The sequence below is a fragment of the Vigna umbellata genome, chromosome 1 (assembly GCF_029865625.1).
Source record: "Vigna umbellata cultivar VRB3 chromosome 1, Vumbellata_1.0, whole genome shotgun sequence".
NCBI lineage: Eukaryota > Viridiplantae > Streptophyta > Magnoliopsida > Fabales > Fabaceae > Vigna > Vigna umbellata.
The window spans coordinates 16,655,925-16,674,396 of record NC_142165.1 but is presented as its reverse complement, the minus strand read 5'-3'; the positions used below and the strand labels follow the sequence as shown (position 1 = coordinate 16,674,396).

General features: G+C 28.4%; 3 protein-coding genes across 3 annotated transcripts; 1 reads left to right on the top strand and 2 right to left on the bottom strand.

The window, feature by feature from the left end:
- Window positions 1–403: 403 nt before the first annotated feature.
- Window positions 404–1,801, bottom strand: LOC124844285 (F-box protein PP2-B10-like). The gene is made up of 3 exons (XM_047321195.2): window positions 1,423–1,801; window positions 1,121–1,239; window positions 404–958 (listed from the first exon to the last, which is right to left on the bottom strand). The coding sequence occupies exons 1-3, from the start codon at window positions 1,672–1,674 to the stop codon at window positions 550–552; spliced, it is 780 nt and encodes a 259-aa protein (XP_047177151.1). The 5' UTR covers window positions 1,675–1,801; the 3' UTR covers window positions 404–549.
- A 7,024-nt stretch (window positions 1,802–8,825) lies between these two features.
- LOC124844262 (F-box protein PP2-B10-like) lies at window positions 8,826–10,272 on the bottom strand. The gene is made up of 3 exons (XM_047321183.2): window positions 9,826–10,272; window positions 9,524–9,642; window positions 8,826–9,361 (listed from the first exon to the last, which is right to left on the bottom strand). Exons 1-3 carry the CDS (start codon window positions 10,075–10,077, stop codon window positions 8,953–8,955), a joined length of 780 nt encoding a protein of 259 aa, XP_047177139.1. The 5' UTR covers window positions 10,078–10,272; the 3' UTR covers window positions 8,826–8,952.
- Window positions 10,273–14,890: 4,618 nt separating this feature from the next.
- LOC124844223 (uncharacterized) lies at window positions 14,891–16,239 on the top strand. The gene is made up of 5 exons (XM_088105857.1): window positions 14,891–15,053; window positions 15,224–15,342; window positions 15,492–15,634; window positions 15,758–15,910; window positions 16,007–16,239. The coding sequence occupies exons 1-4, from the start codon at window positions 15,002–15,004 to the stop codon at window positions 15,891–15,893; spliced, it is 450 nt and encodes a 149-aa protein (XP_087961983.1). The 5' UTR covers window positions 14,891–15,001; the 3' UTR covers window positions 15,894–15,910; window positions 16,007–16,239.
- Window positions 16,240–18,472: the final 2,233 nt, after the last annotated feature.

Genomic DNA, 18,472 nt, shown 5'->3' with positions numbered 1-18,472 from the left:
CACAGCTTGCCAAATTACACACACATTTCAGAGAAAATGCATCTTCCTTGAATGTCCCCATTATCAGAAATGGTGGGGTCTATCTTGAAACTCATCCAATGTCAAGTCTCATAAGATGTTTACCCTTTTGTTAAAGGATGTACCTTTATTCCTTACTTTGATCCACCTCTCACCCTCCAATGGAACAATTGCTCAACAAAGTTTATGCTTTTCCTTTTATGGAGGACAAAGGGTGACAACTCATACCTCTTTCTTATCCCATAGCTAATTATGTTACTGTGTTCTGATTTATCTGTTTGTACAAGTGTTGAACCTCTAACCTACAAAGATGCCATGAATGATCCTCAATGCCATGATGCTAAGTGCAAGGAAAGTAAAGCTCTGGAACAAAACAAAACATGGGTAATAAAAAATCTTCCACTCTGGTAAAAGGGTAACTCAATGTAAAAGGGTATACAAAAATACAAATATGAAAAAAAAATTGGGTAACAGCAAGTATGAATTCTTTGTAATTTCACTCTTCTTTGGCCAAACAACTCGTTTCACGTATCAGACATATTTAGGCCTAAGTTCTATTCCTTCAAGAATGAAACCACACTTCTGTATATGACTTGTTGTCTCCATCACTTTTATTTGCAATTGCTCTTCTTTTAGGCCTGAATTGAAGAACTCTCCCATCTCAATCTCCAACCACCCATCACTTCTCACTTTAGGACATTGTAGTTCTCTCAAACAATTATCTTTCACGTTCAGATCCAAACAAACATATTTGGAGTTGGTACTACCTCCAGAAACACCAACTGATATCACTGTCGGATGGTAATGAAACCCACTTGCATTGATCATCTTGAACACCAGAAATACTGCATAATGAGTGTCTGATGACAGACCAACTGTGCTTATCTTCCCACTGATATCAAACCAGCACACAGCACGAAGCACAGCAACCGCTTCGAACCTGCTAACACAACAATTCCTCAATGTCCTAAATTCATATCAAAGTTGTGTTTTTTCATACCACAATCAAACATAGCTGAGGTAGTTACAACAAACACTTGTAAAACCTTAAAATTAAGGTGTCAAACAAAATGTTTCTTGAAACCTTAATCAATCAATTTACCTGGACTCTGGCAGGCTTGTCCAATCCCAATGTTGAGCAGCATCACCCCATATAATGTCCAGATTTCTAGCAGAAAGCATGTAACACTTCTTCCCTGTCCTTTTGTCGAGCTGAACACTCTGCATTAATTTCGGAGACAACACATTTCATTCAGTTTGAAACCAGAAATGCTTGGTTTTATTAAAACCACCAAAACCAAATTCATGAGAAATTATTACATGAGCCCAGATCACCAAATTATGTTTGATCAAAATCATGAACAAGGATTACTCAAAGAATATAATAAAGTGTTATGTACTGACCTTTTTGCCCTGATCAATGATGGTGGGGTGGTTGCAGAGATTGAAATAGAGACCCTTCTTAGAACTGGATGAGGGAATGGAAGAAGGAGGAATGATTGAGGTCATGTTGAGGAGAAAAGCAGACCACACAAAATCAGATTCAGCTGCAGAACAAAAGCCTCTGGAAACTAAGGAGAGCTTGCATGCATCCATGGGAGACGTGTGTGACAGTATCTCTGCAATGCATCCCTCTGCCAAATCTTCAAACTCCATTGATATCTATCAAGCTTTTCCAGATAAAATCTATTTCTGACTCAAAATTCTGTTAACTTGTTTGGCATGTTTCTCAGAACAAAATGTGGGGGACACGGCATTTCTAATAATCTCTTTGGGATTTATTAATACATTTTAAAGAAATTCACTTTTTATACATCATAGCATTTTATAAATAATATAATAATATATTAAAAATAGTGAATGAAATGAAAATTATCTTTTTTATTTTGAAAAGAAAGTAAAAGAAAAACAACAAGAAAAGAGCATAGTTAGGTGGCGACCGGTGGCTAAGAGGATATTTTGTTGGAGATAAGATTCTTTTATTTTGGTGGGTCCCACCTTCGTACTGATGTTGACGAATTACCATTCCTGATAACTCCTACACCTGTCATGGTCAAGCTTTCTTCCAACAAACTTTAATTAGTCATAATGTAATATTAACACCTTAATGATAAATATTTTTAATGTAGTATTTAGTTTTAATAAATTACTCTCAACTCTTTTTAATCAAAGAGATTATATATTCTATCTTTTTATTAACATATAAAAACTCTTGCATTTTTCATAACATTACGTTAAGATATTAGGATTGTATATTTTATTTTCTAATTTAAACTTATGTATTAGATAATCGAACAAATCGTAAATTATCGTGTTTTTTAAAACTGTCCACTGTAATACCTATTTATATAGACGAATTCAATTCACATAGAATATAGATCTAATTAAAAATTAATATAATTGAAAATTTACTATAATATGTGTATTGTGAATAATATTAATTAGTATCCAATTAAAACAAACGTAATTAAAATTCTTTTTTTTAGTACTCATTCACTTTCTGGCTATTTGGTATTTTAATTAGAGTTTTTAAAGTGGACCAATATTTCTGGATTATTATGTGAGTTTGTCCAAAATAAACAGGTCAGATGTTTAATCTATTAACTTATTTAAATATGATCCCTTAATCTATCAAATTGATAGGTAAAAAACAAATTTCGGTGAACTTCCTTTATTTAAAAAAATATTATATTTTGTATGTTATATCTTTTAAAGATAAAAATATACAATAGTATTATAACTTAAATTATTAATACTTACAAATTAAATTTTAATTATTAGTTATAATAAAATAATTTAATATATAAATATAATAATAATTTTAATTTATGTAATTTAAAATATTAATTAAACAATTAAAATTTTAAAAATATTTATATTATTTAATATATTTGTAATATTTATTTATATAAATAAATAAATTGAAAAGAAATTAAAAATAAATTACCAGATAACCTCTTAATCAATTCGTTAATAAAAAATTCACAAATTTTAGCTTATTTTGTTATGACAAAACAACTCAACCAATTTGTTCCTGTATATGGTCGAGTCACCTAAATTCGTATACTTTCTGCTGCTTCTGTCCGGTCTTCCCATGATACTTAAGTTCGTCGGTTGTTTAAGTGCTGCAATAAATGCGTAACTAATGAATATGTCTACCTCTTACTTTGACTTGTATTTATAGTTTTGGTCATGGACCTAGGATTAGCAATGCCTTAATCACAGCCCAATCCTCTAATATGTGTTTTACTTTAATTACACCTGAAGACCTACCTGTCACGGCCGTCCAGTCTGGATATAGAGGTGTCGTCCGTCTCATGTGTTTGTCTGGTGTCGTCCGAGGGTCATCTGGTACACAACTCATTTTTATATATCAATAGTGAAATAGGTTAAAAAAAAAGATGGTTCATTTGTCATCTCTAATTTTAATTAAAATAAAATTCGAATTAAATTAAAAATTAAACCTATTTTCCACTCTAAACCTTTCACTTTTTTGGTTAAATAAATTTTAATTAAAAACATCTGTTTTATGCAGATATCTTACATTGATTATTACACTCATATCCATCTATTCCTCTAATCATCTAAGTTCAATTAAATATCAAATAAATTATAATTTTATAAACTCCTCATCACCTTAACTATAATGTGAATTTTAATTACACATAATATTAATAAGGTTTAATTCCTATTTTGGTCCCACTTTTCGTAGGGTCTGTTCAAATTGGTCCTACTTTTTTTCAAAAGTTCACTAAGATCCCACTTTTCGCAAAAACGGTGCAAGTTAGTCCTTTTTGGTTACGGCGTTAAAAAACTAACGGCACAGCTGCCCAGCTGGAAGAAAACTGATGAGCTGTACATTTTTATGTTGACGTGGCACTCTACATGGCAATCACCTTGCAATTGCAACCTTCAACCTCTGCCCCAACTCTCTTCCTCCCATATGCCCATGGCGTTCCTTCTCATCACCACCTTCTCCTTCTCCTCCTTCTCTTCCTCCTTCTTCCACCCTTTCAATTCCACCTTCTTAAACGGATGTTGACATCCGTTTTTTTCCTTAAACGGATGTTGACATCCGTTCTTTCCTTAAACGGATGTTGACATCCGTTCTTTCCATAAACGGATGTTAACATCAGTTCTTTCCTTAAACGGACTCTGAGTTACGTTTTTAATTTTAGGATTTATTTTATTAGTTTATTCTTTATTTTGGAAATATTTTAATAATTTAATTTAAATGTTTTGATTTATTATTTTTTAATATATTTTTAATGTATTTTAATAATGTAAGGAAAATGAAGAAGAAAGAATCGTATGAGGAGAAGTGAAACGGAGAAGACAAATGGAGTTGTAAAGTAAAACAGAAGACAAATTGTTAAACGAAATTGAGAGATGGAAAGATTGAGTGCAGGGAGTAAAGTAGGAGAACTAGGTTTGGAATAAATTAAAATAATAAAAATAAAAAATTTTAATTTGAGGATATAATTGGAATTAAAAAAAATTGGGGAGGTGAAGGGAGAAAGGTGTGGTGGTGGAGGGAGCAACACCCAAGTTTTGATATTATTGAAAAGGAAGTTCACATAACATCAATTAAATTTTACTCCAATCATATAAAAGATTTATATAACATTTTATCTAAAACTTTAACACAACAGGTAAATAAATCTTAACTTTATTTGATACTCTATTTTTTTTTTAATTTTGTTTAAGTTTTGTTCACTTGAATAAATTTAGAAGAATAAATGAATTTAAGAAGATTTGAAAATAAATTTTTTGTTGTTTATTTGAGTGGATTTGGAAGTAAGTGAGCGTGAATTTGAAAGTAAAATTTGTGAAAATTAGTGTAGGATTTGATTGATATGACAAATTAAAAAAATTTATTTCTAAATTTATTCTTATTTGTCTCCAAATCCACTCAAATAAACAACAAAAAATTTATCTTCAAATCTTATCAAATTCATTCAATCATTTTTTTCCAAATCCATTTAACAAACAAAGTGTTAATATAAAACTTAGACTCGTACTTAATATTTTAATAAAAAAGATGCTAATTTCTGATGAAGGTAAGCTTTAAGAATGTTTTGGGGATGAAATGTTCCTTTCTGGAAATAGAAAATGAAAGAGGAAGAACACTTTACATCTTTTTCCGGTTCTCCGTATATATAGTGTCTGTTCCATCGTTTTTTCTTTCAAAAGAAATACATGTTTTTACTCTCGTTTAATTATTAACTCATAAACGGTTGAATTTTTTTTTATGTAATGTAAAAGTTAAACTTAGGTTTATTATTCTTAACAAGTTTAATATATTCAATCAATATATTATATATCAATGTACCTATCTAAAATATTAGAAATCGTGACTAGATTTTTTTAAATTGAAAAAATACACTTTTAATTATCACATACTTTAGTACTGGTTTTGGAACTTTCCAGCCCTTGGAAGGAGACTTTTAAAGAAGACAAAATAAGAAGTTTCAGTAAGATACAAAAGATCATTGAAGGAAGAAATTTCAAAACGTTCTCATATAGTTTGTGTCATATTGTTGTTATGTCATTATATGTAGTTAAACTCTTTTTTGTTAGATTAAATGAAATCATTCAACATTAAGTATTATTATTTTTGCTATATTTGCTAATATAAGTATATCTTATCTTTTTTATTTTTGTTAGGGATTTTATTTTTACGTTTTATGTTTTTTGTGGCTGGTACATTCGGTGTGGAACAGTGATTCCATTTTCTTTTGTAACAAATAGGATTGTATTAATTATTTTATGTTTTTCCATACGATAACTCTAATGAAATACTCGATATATTTCTTAAAAACTTCTTCAAGTTCTTACAATAATGTCATTCTTTTCTCCAAAAAAAAAAAATCAAGAATAAACCTTTCTAGAGTGGATTCTTGCTTTAAGAATAATATCCTTCTAGGATGGATGTCTTCATTTTCTGCCGGCAGAAATGATATTTTTAACACACACAATTTTTTTTATATTTATTTAATATTTTTATTTTTTGAAAGTATAAAATTTTACTTCTTTTTATTATTATTTCATTCTTATAGGTATGTGACATTCAATTTTGAAGTTAGAAAAAAGTACTGAAATTCATTGTGTGAAGGAGAGTGGTGACAGTGCAGGACAGAGTAAATTCATTCATGGCTTGAGTAGGAGAGTCATCCATCAACCACACAGTTAACAATAGAATAACGATATTTGAAAATATTTTTTAGCGATATTTTAAAATCATTGTATTATTATATAATTAGTCTAAAATTATTTCACGACCAATAATAATAATTATAAATATTAACATTAATTAATATAATGATAATATATTAAAATATTATAAAAAAATATTATCAAATTATATTGTCCTCGGTAATAATAATAATGTTAAATTGCGCTTTTATATTAAAATGTACTATTTGTTTACTTTTCCTTTTTTTTTCATTAAGGTGTGCTTTTATAAATAAAAAAAAAGTTATTAAAATAGGAAGATTTAGATAAAAACGTTATAATGATAGATATTTATTTTCTTATAATAAAATATAGATATTTAATAAAGTATAATAATAACTAAGTATATAAACTAATAATCAATTGTACAGGTTTGACGAAATCGATTATACATTTTTGTAATCAATTAGATTTTGTTATAATCAATTATATACAAATTTATTTAAAGATAATGAAGGAAATAAAAGATAAAAAAGTTTAATTTTCTTTTAATATATTTGTTTCTATCAACAATATTTATAAATATTTATTAAATTATGACGAAACGAATATTTTAAAGAGGTTGAAATAAAGGATAATTGATTTGAATAATATCATTTACGAAATTTAAGATCGAAACATTAATGTTATTAGTAGGTTTAATAAAATGTTTTAAAACAAATTATAGGTTTTTTTAAGCTTTTCATTAGAATTTATATTAATATTTATTTTTAAAATTTCAAGTTAAAAAATATTAGAATTTGAAACACAACCTAATTCTATAAACATATTTTATCTTTATTTTTTAATAGGATAAATATGTTTTTAGTTTTTAATATTTAACATAAAATTTGAATTTATTTGTCTTAAATTTTAATACAGTTTAGCCTTTAATTTAAAAATAAATAAATATAATTTTTTAATCAATTTGTGTTAGACATTTTTAATTTAATTTGTCAAAATATATTTCAGATTCATATTTAATTTATTTACATTTACTATTTAACATGTTTTAATCTAAATATTAACTTAAAATGTTATTTAATTATGAAAACTAAAAATAATTTAACATTATTATACTAAAATATGAAGTCTAAATTTAGAAACTACAAACATATTTAATTTTTTTATTCTTCATTATTTTTTCCGTTTTATAATATCACTTAAATCCTTTATTTAAACAAACATATGCTTCTTATACTTCCAAAATATTTTTCATAGTGATACTTTCATAATATTTTTTTAATAATATTTTAATATTATTCATGTATTATTCTATTATTGGTCTATATTGATATTTGTAGTTATTATTATTGATTATAAAATAATTTTAGATTAATTATATAATGACATGTAAATAATATTAAAATGTTAAAAAAAATATTTTCAAAATATATCATTATGCTTTTCATTAAGATGCCTTTTTCTTTACGTCCCATTCATACCTCCTTTCTTTATTTGTAGCTTTCTCATTCGTTGTATTCAGCATGCTAGTGTACCTGATATTGCCATTTTGCAAATTTTCAACAATAACATCAAGGAACTTGGCTCGAACTTACCTCTATTTCGAATTTAATGCTTTCTTAAAATTTTCAATTATTTATTTAATTACCTTTTATTTTTCTATTAATTATTTTAAATATTATTGTTGTCATAAAAAAACGTGTTAATTGATTATATATAGGGAAATAGTTGTCAAATCATTGTTTTTCAACTTTTTTTTATAAATAGACCTTTTGTATTTGTATATTTGGTTTTCTTGCTTGCTATGATGCTTCACTTTTCCAATTTAGAAAGATGAATTTTCTTTTTCAACAGTCAGATTCAGACTTTAGAAATTTTCTTTTTCTTATGTTGTCGCAATTGCTTGGTTGGAAAAACAAGAAACATTATTTTTTTTATCATCCCACCGACGTCGAAATCCAAACCAATCAATGATGCTAGGAATTTGGATTTTCTATTTTGTTCTTTAGTATCTTTATTGTAACTTTAAAATACATAATTTAATATTTAAAAATGTATTAAATTCTTTTAATGTGTAAGAATTAGAGTGTTCTAGAAAAGCACATTTACTATTTCGGATTTTGGTAAATAAGAGAACAAATTAAATATATACTTTTAGAATGTTTTTATTGGATTGTATATAGATTTTATTTTCTAGAATGTTCTTCCAACTTCCAGAAATACCAATCTGGAAGCATATTAATCTAAACTTTACCATTTTGAAACATTCTCATGAGCTCCAACACCCCTTGTCGGATAACTCTCTTCCAAGTTCCAGCCACCAGCACAACATAATGTCTTCAAATAAAAATTGAAATTCCAAATCTTGTTTGGTGCAGATAGAAATTGAAGGGGTGCAGAAAGTAACCTCCTTGATTCTATGCATTTGATCGTGCTGCTGTACGGCCCAATCAATGGCCCAATCATCGCAACACACCAAACCCATTTGATGGAAATAAACCATTTAATTGTGGCAAAGATTAACCACTTGGTGACTTCGCTAGTTTCGTTGAAACACATTAGTTTTTTCTTTAACAAACATCTACTTTACAACTACTTTTGAAACATTATATTAAGCTAATAACAATAAATATTAAATAAAATGTTACAATAAAATAAAACTTTGCATATTTGTACAATGCTTATGGGAAAAAAGATGTCAAAACAAAGAATAAACTGAGAATTCTGCATTCTTTTGAAGTTTTCATCCTTCACATATCAGACATGTTTAGGCCTAATTTCTATTCCTTCAAGAACAAAACCACACTTCCATATATGGCTTGTTGTCTCCATGACTTTCACATGCAATTGCTCTTCTTTTAGGCCTGAATTGAAGAACTCTCCCATCTCAATCTCCAACCAACCATCATTTCTCACTTTAGGACATGGTAGTTTTATTAAGCGATTATCTTTCAAGTTCAGATCCAAACAAACATATTTGGAGTTGGTACTGCCTCCAGAAACACCAACTGATATCACTGTCGGATGGTAGTGAAACCCACTTGCATTGATCATCTTGAACACCAGAAATACTGCATAATGAGTGTCTGATGACAGACCAACCGTGCTTATCTTCCCACTGATGTCAAACCAGCACACAGCACGAAGAACAGCAACCACTTCGAACCTGCTAACACAACAATTGCTCAATGTCCTGAATTCATATCAAAGTTGTGTTTTTTCATACCACAATCAAACATAGCTGAGCTAGTTACAACAAACACTTGTAAAACCTTAAAATTAAGGTGTCAAACAAAATGTTTCTCGAAACCTTAATCAATCAATTTACCTGGACTCCGGCAGGCTTGTCCACTCCCAATGGTGAACATCATCACCCCATTCAATGTCCAGATTTCTGGCAGAAAGCATGTAACACTTCTTCCCTGTCCTTTTGTCCAGCTGAACACTCTGCATTAATTTCGGAGACAACACATTTCATTCAGTTTGAAACCAGAAATGCTTGGTTTTGTTAAAACCACCAAAACCAAATTCATGAGAAATTATTACATGAGCCCAGATCACCAAATTATGTTTGATCAAAATCATGAACAAGGATTACTCAAAGAATATAATAAAGTGTTATGTACTGACCTTTTTGCCCTGATCAATGATGGTGGGGTGGTTGCAGAGATTGAAATAGAGACCCTTCTTAGAACTGGATGAGGGAATGGAAGAAGGAGGAATGATTGAGGTCAAGTTGAGGAGAAAAGCAGACCACACAAAATCAGATTCAGCTGCAGAACAAAAGGCTCTTGAAACCAAGGAGAGCTTGCATGCATCCATGGGAGACGTGTGTGACAGTATCTCTGCAATGCATCCCTCTGCTAAATCTTCAAACTCCATTGATAAAGCTTCTGCTTTTTCCTTCCAGTAATGGATATATGTATATATATCAACTAAGAATGATGATGGTGATGCTTGTACCTCTATTGCTTATATCAGTTGCCGTTTTCTTCTTTGTTTGAGTACTTCACTTGGTCAGCTATTCAATTGCTTGAACAAATCGGGTGTTGTACAGCTTTGACAATTATGTTAATGAGTTGAGCATTTATGTACTTGAATTTATAGATTAGGAAAAAGTTTCTTTCATCCATTTCACCAGCATTTTCAAAATCTTTATAAAGATAAAATGATTTTAATAAAATGTATTTTTTATATTAAAAAAAAGTAAAAAAAATGGTGAAAAATGATATCAAATAGATATAAAAAAGTATGATATTAAAGTGCCATATTCCTATATCCTATAGATAAATGGATAAATTCTTTGTAAAACTCTTCCCGGTGCATGTTTTGAGCTTTCTTTGTCAAAATTCAATTTGAGAATTAAAAAATAGTTATTCCAATTTTTAACTTGAAAGAAACTGTGGGTAGGTTAGCATCTTGGATAAGGCATTCCATATTACGTTATGGCAGAAATCGGTGGGCCCGGCCTGTTTTTAGGAAACATATGAGTAAAATAAGATAAACATGTAAAGTAATAAAAACATAAAATAATAGTCAATTTTGTACTTTTAAATTGCTCTCTCTCTTATTTATTTCTTTATTAAACATTTTCAAAGAGTTTCCCATTTATTTTTTTACTTTATTTCTTCTTCCCAAAGGAAGAAAGGTATCGTGAGCCTCCACTCAGAATCCATTTTTAAATGCTTTGAAGATTTAATGGCGATTTTTATTTTATTTATAGTCGGAAGACGAAAAAAAAATCATTAAGTAAGAATATGGATAAGGAGGAATTCCTCTAACAACTAAATTTTCAATTAAGAAATAATACTCATTAAATACAAAATTAAACGCATAAAACTATTTTAAAGTATCAAAAGTTTCACCTTAAATTGCAATTTAGTCTAAAGTATACATCAAAAGTCAATGAATTTGTTTGGTGAACTTTAATTTTGAGAATCACGGATCTTGGGAATTATTTAACTGTTTTGGTTGCATAAAATTCTTATATTTTGGAAAAATATATTTTTGAATCGAAAAGAATATTCTTAAGAGTTATTATTATTTTTAAAATCAATTATTTTTCATGTTTGATTTTAATAGAACGTTTTTGGATATAAGTTTTTTTAATGAATATTATTGTGCATAAATAAATTCGACAATAATTGTTAATGAATTTCATTATATATATACACCAATCTAATCACTTTTCTCTTAAAGTATTTTCTAATTCTAATTCTTAATTTTTCATCTCTAATGGTATTTTTTATATATATTATCTCTATACATATATTTTCATTTACTCACACCCATAAAATAATTATTATAAAATTAAAAAATAAACATAAACAAGACAAACGAAACAAAGAAGCTAAACTAGTTTACATAAAAGTATCATATATTAATAACACGTATTGTACCACAATTTCATGTACTTCAAAACAATTATATACATACAAATCATATAATCAAAGACTTTATTTCACATTCGGATACATGTATTTAATGTTAGAATAATTAGAGACATGTACTTATAGTGGTTTTTACTGCTCTACAGAATAATTGTTAATGAATTTCATTATATATATATATAAGTTATGAGGTTAATTCCTTTTTGCATATCAGATGATTATCCTGCCTTTAGATTAGTATTTCCTATGACTTTCACCATATAAATCATTATACTTTATATAAGCGTGAATAATTATTAAAATACTAGAATATCTCTTTACTTGAATCCTTACATCAATGATGCATACACTAAAGGAATGCTACCATAGAATCTCCTTACAAGATTTTGTGAATTACATCAAACTCAAACTTTCATCCGTAAACATGATTTCGCATCAAATTTCATATACCAAACAATCACCCATATTTGTATTCATCTATATTATGTAGTATCATGTCCATGATTAATTATAACCATCATATATTTTCATACATGCTCATATATGATGTGTTCAAAGTTATCCTCTTTCTTTTCAAAAACGGTTTACCTTAGTCCTTTTTGCTTACGGCGTTAAAAATGCTAACGACAGACTTGCTCTCCTCGCAAAAACTTGATGACCTGTTTAGTTATTATTGACGTGGCATTGTGAGGTCATTTAAGGTGTTCATTACGTTTAGGGTTAAAATGACGTGGAAAATCTAAAACACCTTTCAAGCCGTCGTGAGGACAGCATCAACATCTTCTTCTTCCTCGCGATTCAGACACAACAAAACTCAAAAAAATTCCCAATTTTTGAACTCCCAAATCGCATAGCAGAGCAACCGAATCGTGCCGCTGCCATGAACCCTAGCTCGCGAGTGTTGTAGCCATGAACCCTAGCGTTGCAACCATGCCAACCACACCGCAAGCTCCTCCACCAATCTCCACTACCTGCAAATCAAACACAAAAATTCAGAAACAGAAACCCTAGCATCTTCTTCCTCGCGAGTTCATCATTCTCGCGCAACCTGCAAATGCACGAAACCCATTCTCCTCGCAAGTGTCGCCAACAAACCTGCATCCAAAGTAGAAACTCATTTACATCTCGAGGACCAAATCGTAGTGTCATGACGTTCTCCTTTGCGTAGCAATCACACCGCCGTTGTGAATACTTGAATTGCGCTTCCATGGCAATTCGTTATAGAACCTCTAGTTTTCATGACGACGCAGAGAAAGCACTTGCCCATTCTGCAATTGTGAAACCCTAACTTTGGGTGAAAAGGGATCTGTCACGTGGCATCTTCTCATTGGTCAAATAGGGGCTAAACACCTCACAGTGCCACGTCAACAATAATTGTACAAGTCATCAAGTTTTTTACAATGGACAAGTCTGCCGTTAGCTTTTTTAAAGTCGTAAGCAAAAAGGACTAACGTGAACCGTTTTTTCAAAATATAAGACGTTAGTGAACTTTTGAAAAAAAGGAAGACAACTTTGAACACACCCTAGAAACCGAAGGACCAAAATAAGTATTAAATAAAATAATTAAATGAACTCATTTATAAGCTTTTTAATTTAATTAATAAAATATTTAGACTTTACTTCCTTTTAAACTACTTTTTTTTTATAAATTTAAATTTATTATTTTTTATAGTAACTTTTAAGTTTGATTAAAATAAAAGAGGGTTTAAGTGTGTGATTTGGTGACAATATGGTTTTACCAAAGATGAATGGAATCACCTAGTATTATTAAATTATCTTCATCTTCTCTTTTACATTAATTTGTAAAGAATTATATGAATGGTTTATGCAATTTAAAAAATATATATGCTATAATTCAAAATTTTCTATAAAATTATATATATATATATATATATATATATATATATATATATATATATATATATATATATATTAGTTAAATTAAAAAAAAATGCCCTTAATCCCATATGAGAAATTTCAAAATATTTAAATTAAAGCTTTTTTAGAATAAAATTAAAATTTATCTTTTATATTTTCAAAAGATATACAATCTAAGAAAATTTACATTCATCTTTCTCACAAATAAAAGCACAATTAAGCAAATTCCCCCTTTCCCAACTTAACTAATTGATAGTTTACTTTCCTCCTTTGACTATTTAATGATAATTACTTCCAATTAATACTTTGTATTTAAATGTTATGAAAAAATGAATAAATTCAGAACATTGAACTCATTTCTTTATAAAAAAAACAAAAAAGTTAATTTACAAAATTTTTCTCATATAATCATTTTATTTTTTATCTTTTAATCAATAAAAAATTAATCTAATTTTGTCTTCTTCTTTTTCTTTTGCAAATAATCTTAACTTTTTATTATTATTATTTCATAAATTCTATTATATGAATTTTTTTTGGTTCACTATATTTTGTTATCTGTTAAATTTTTAAGTGAATAATAACCTCTTACACAACTTTATTTCAAAATATATTTTAGATAATAGATCAAGTTGATAATTATACATTTAAAACTAAGTAAAAACGAAAATAAGAAAAAAAGAAAGGGAGGTGGGGACTGCCCCTAAGGATATTTTCTTGAAGATAAGATTTTTTATTCAAGTGGGTTCCATTTGCATATACCCTCAATTATCATAGGTCATATTGCACCAACATAGTTCCTTTTAATGAAACTTTAAACAATTACAATAATAATACATTTTGAAATATTTTAACCTATTCTTTATTTTTAATATATAGCTTATATTTATTAAGATACTTTGTGAATTAATTAAGGTGGGACCTAAATCTTTTTATAGATCTTAATTTATTGAAAAACATTAAAATGTTTTATTATCTTATCGATAAAGAAATGTTATTATTAATGTTTGTTTGTCGTATGTGCAGATTCAGATATCCAATGACAAAGCCTTATCAGATAATGTTATTATTTATATTTTTTTCTCAAAAGTATGACATTTATTTATCTATTTTATTGTGAAAATAAAATATAATCACAATATACACTTCAGATGTGTCTCCATGACCAGTTCCAAACGAGAAAAAAACAGTTAAAAAATAGAACATTCAGTTTAAGGTTGATCAAAACAAAAACATTAGCGTTAATATCGCCACCTTGTATTCTATTCTATGGGCGACATTAATTGAAGTCCAGAACATTCATTTACTCTATTCATCAAAATCATAGGATGAAAAGTATTATATAAGATGTGGGACCCACTTCATCTTTTCTCATCACGCTTGAAAAAATCAAGAAGAGATAAGAACAAAGGAAAAAGAAACATATCATCACTGTCATCAGGAACAATATAAAAATATTAGAAAGCCGTGATGACGAGCAAGTAGATTAATTATCCTTTTAGATATATTACTCACAGTTTCACTCACAGTTTCACAACACAATGGGTTCTCTCATGGCAGGATGGGACTCTACCCATGTGGATCCTAAGTCAGGTAATTAACTTATAAATCAATTTTTGATTTCGTGTCGTGTCGGATTAACTTAAACAAAGATCCATAATTTATATTAATATCTGATAAATTTGATGCTTTGTGTTTAAGCCTGTTTAATAATGGTAAAAGATGGTGATTTTTGATGAGGTTAACGTTGTTGAATGTTTCAGCCACACTTAAGAGGAACCGTTCACTGACCAAAGATGAAATTAACGCTTTCTGGAAATCGAAGAAGAAGATAGAGGAAGAACACCTCACTGCTATTTCAACTTCACCACACACTGTTCAGGTTTCAAACTTCTGCATAACTTTTTGTTAAATGCATTTATCAGTAAAGAAACTTTTTATGATTCTTCATCTCTGCATATAAACTTTAAGCTGCATGATCATATCAGTTTATGGTAGTATTTATACATATATGTGATTTTTCTGATGCAGAATGGACAGGGCAGGAAGAACAACACAGAGACTGAGAGGAAGTTTCAGAAATCAGTGAGCATGCCAGTGACACGTGTACGTGAAAACTTAAATAAGGAGATTTTTGATACAAGTTTGGAGCAGCTTATCGAGAAAAATGGCTGGTAATGATATGAACTTTTTCTCTTGCAATATTAATTGTAGAACTAATCCAGTTTTATACTGTTATTAGTTAATTAATTATGGTTTTAATATGTGGATGTATATATATGCATGCATGCATGCAGGTGGACCAGGAGTAGCTGGGCATTTCTGAATGAACCTCCAGTGAATGAAGCTGCATCATACAAGTACACATCACAGTTTCATGTTGCCAACATGGAATCATCAAAATTTAACCCTCAAAATGGAATTAGTGCTTGATATATATATATATATATATATATATATATATATATATATATATATATATATATATATATATATATATATATATATATATATATATATATATATATATATATATATATATATATTGTTATCATGACGTTGGTGTTGGTGTCTGCATAAAAAACTATATAATATATATAACATGATGTTATTAGTGGGTTTAGTTGGTGTTTTTCGTGTTGACTGAATTATATGTTAAGAGAGATTTGGTGTGTTTTTGGTTTGGAAGAATTGAAGGCACAAATGGAGAAAGAACTTCTGAAGTTGAAATGTTTGGTTTGTTTGAGATGGTAATGGAATGATCTGAACAATTAATGAATGACTTTGATCTGCTAACTATTTACTGCTATATATAACTTCTTTGTTATACTTCTGGAAATTTTATGTTACTTTCCTTTTCATTCTTTTGAGAAAAAAAATAAAAATTGTTGGCTTATTTATCATTTTCGAAGTTATATTTAATGTTTTAATAAATTTAAATATCATGTATGAATAAAATAATTATTTAGGATGAAAGAGTATTAATAAAATAATTTCTATTATAGCTTATTAATTAAGTTTGTTTTCATGATGACGCCTGTTCACTCGTTTAATTAAATGATTGGGCTTGGGCTTGGGCTGTCCGTGTATACGAAAGGTGGATGGTTCCCACATTTGATTCAAGTTGTTTATGGGCTAAGCCCATTTTAGATTGCTTTCTCATTTTCAAACACAGTGAATCACATTAAGATGTCGACTTGTTTTTCATTTCAAATAAATTAGTAAACACGTTAAAAACATTTTGCTATAGATATCAAGCACAACCCATATTAGTAAGTAATAATAAATCATAAATTCAAATATATTATTCAAATAAGAATTCACGTGATGTGCATTATATTCGTCAAGCTATGTGCCAAGCTTTAATTTTAAGAATAATAATAATAATAATAATACTGTAAAATGAATTAATATTTCATAACTAAATATTATAACTCAATAAATATTAATAGATACAATATTTAATTTATCGTGACATATTTTAATTTGAACTTTCAATGCACACGTTATGATTTGATTTATTTTAAAAGGTATTGCAATAATTATGCCAATAAAAATAAATGTTGTAATTTTTATTTAAAATGTTGTAATTATGCCAATAGAAATAAACTTACAATCGAAATATATCTACTGTATTGAATCGAAACACATTTAATGTATCGAATCGAAACAATAGGTAGGATTAGTTAATTCATTTATAATTTATGTAACGCTAATATTTGCATGAAACAGAAATTATTAATTTTATAATTAAATTATATATATTTCTAAATTTTATATTTGTTATTATTTTGATTTTCTTTTTTGTTATCATTTTTATAGTTAGTTTATATATATATATATATATATATATATGGGGTTTGCTAACGCGCGTACGCCTGTTTTTCAGTTGGTACATTTTAGCAATGTGTACCGGATTTTAGTAGACAAAAATACCCTTATATATCATGGATTCTAAGTTTTAAGGTTAAGGGTATTTTAATAATTTTCATTCTCAAAACTTAAAAAAAAAAAAAAGAAACCCCCAAACCCTTGCTCACCTCTCTCATTCCTCTCAATCCTTTCTCTTTCATCTCTCTCACTCCAACCTTTTCTCTGTCATCCCTACTGTAGTCCCAATTGAAAATATCATAAACACTTGACTTTAAACAATTTGCTTTTGTAAAGAGTTGAGTCATTGACATATTCACCTTCAGGCAAAGGTTCATTCAAGATCTCTTCAATTTCACCATCTTCACTAATTTCTCTAATTTCATCATCTGCATATGTTGAATCATCATCTCTAAAAAAAACCCTCCAGGCCAATTACCAATTCTTTCGGATGTCAATTATGCTTGTGAAAATTAGATAAAATTATATAGGACAAAAATTATAAAATGAAAACTCATTATAAAGTCATTTTTTGTAAGAAATTGTTTAACAACGAGCGTTTCTGATTTTTTCCAGGCCAATTACCAATTCTAGATAAAATTAGATAAGACAAAAATTATAAAATAAAAACTCATTATAAAATCATTTTTTGTAAGAAATTGTTTAACAAGTATTTCTGATTTTTTCTAGGTCAATTACCAATTCCTTCATGCTTGTGAAAATTGGATAAAATTAGATGAGACAAAAATTATAAGATCAAAACTCATTATAAAATCATTTTTTTGTAAGATTGTTTAACGGCAAGTGTTTCTGATTTTTTCAATTGGGGCTACAGCAGGGTGTTTCTGATTTTTTCAATTGAGACTCCAGTAGGGATGACAGAGACAGGAGGGTGTTTCTGATTTTTTCAATTGGCACTACAATAGGGATGACAGAGAAAAGGTTAGAGTGAGAGAGATGAAAGAGAAATGATTGAGAGGAATGAGAGAGGTCCCTTAACCTTAAAACTTAGAATCGATGATATATTAGGATATTTTTGTCTAATAAAACCCGGTACACATTGCTAAAATGTACCAACTGAAAAACAGGCGTACGCGCGTTAGCAAACCCCTATATATATATATATATATATATATATATAT

Coding starts and splice junctions, on each gene's coding strand:
- LOC124844285 (XM_047321195.2), bottom strand. CDS start 1,674: ATGGAGTTTGAAGATTTGGCAGAGGGATGCATTGCAGAGATACTGTCA. Junction 1,240..1,422: donor TCATTGATCAGGGCAAAAAG/GTCAGTACATAA, acceptor AAATTAATGCAG/AGTGTTCAGCTCGACAAAAG. Junction 959..1,120: donor ACAAGCCTGCCAGAGTCCAG/GTAAATTGATTG, acceptor TTGTGTTAGCAG/GTTCGAAGCGGTTGCTGTGC.
- LOC124844262 (XM_047321183.2), bottom strand. CDS start 10,077: ATGGAGTTTGAAGATTTAGCAGAGGGATGCATTGCAGAGATACTGTCA. Junction 9,643..9,825: donor TCATTGATCAGGGCAAAAAG/GTCAGTACATAA, acceptor AAATTAATGCAG/AGTGTTCAGCTGGACAAAAG. Junction 9,362..9,523: donor ACAAGCCTGCCGGAGTCCAG/GTAAATTGATTG, acceptor TTGTGTTAGCAG/GTTCGAAGTGGTTGCTGTTC.
- LOC124844223 (XM_088105857.1), top strand. CDS start 15,002: ATGGGTTCTCTCATGGCAGGATGGGACTCTACCCATGTGGATCCTAAG. Junction 15,343..15,491: donor CTTCACCACACACTGTTCAG/GTTTCAAACTTC, acceptor TTTCTGATGCAG/AATGGACAGGGCAGGAAGAA. Junction 15,635..15,757: donor CTTATCGAGAAAAATGGCTG/GTAATGATATGA, acceptor GCATGCATGCAG/GTGGACCAGGAGTAGCTGGG.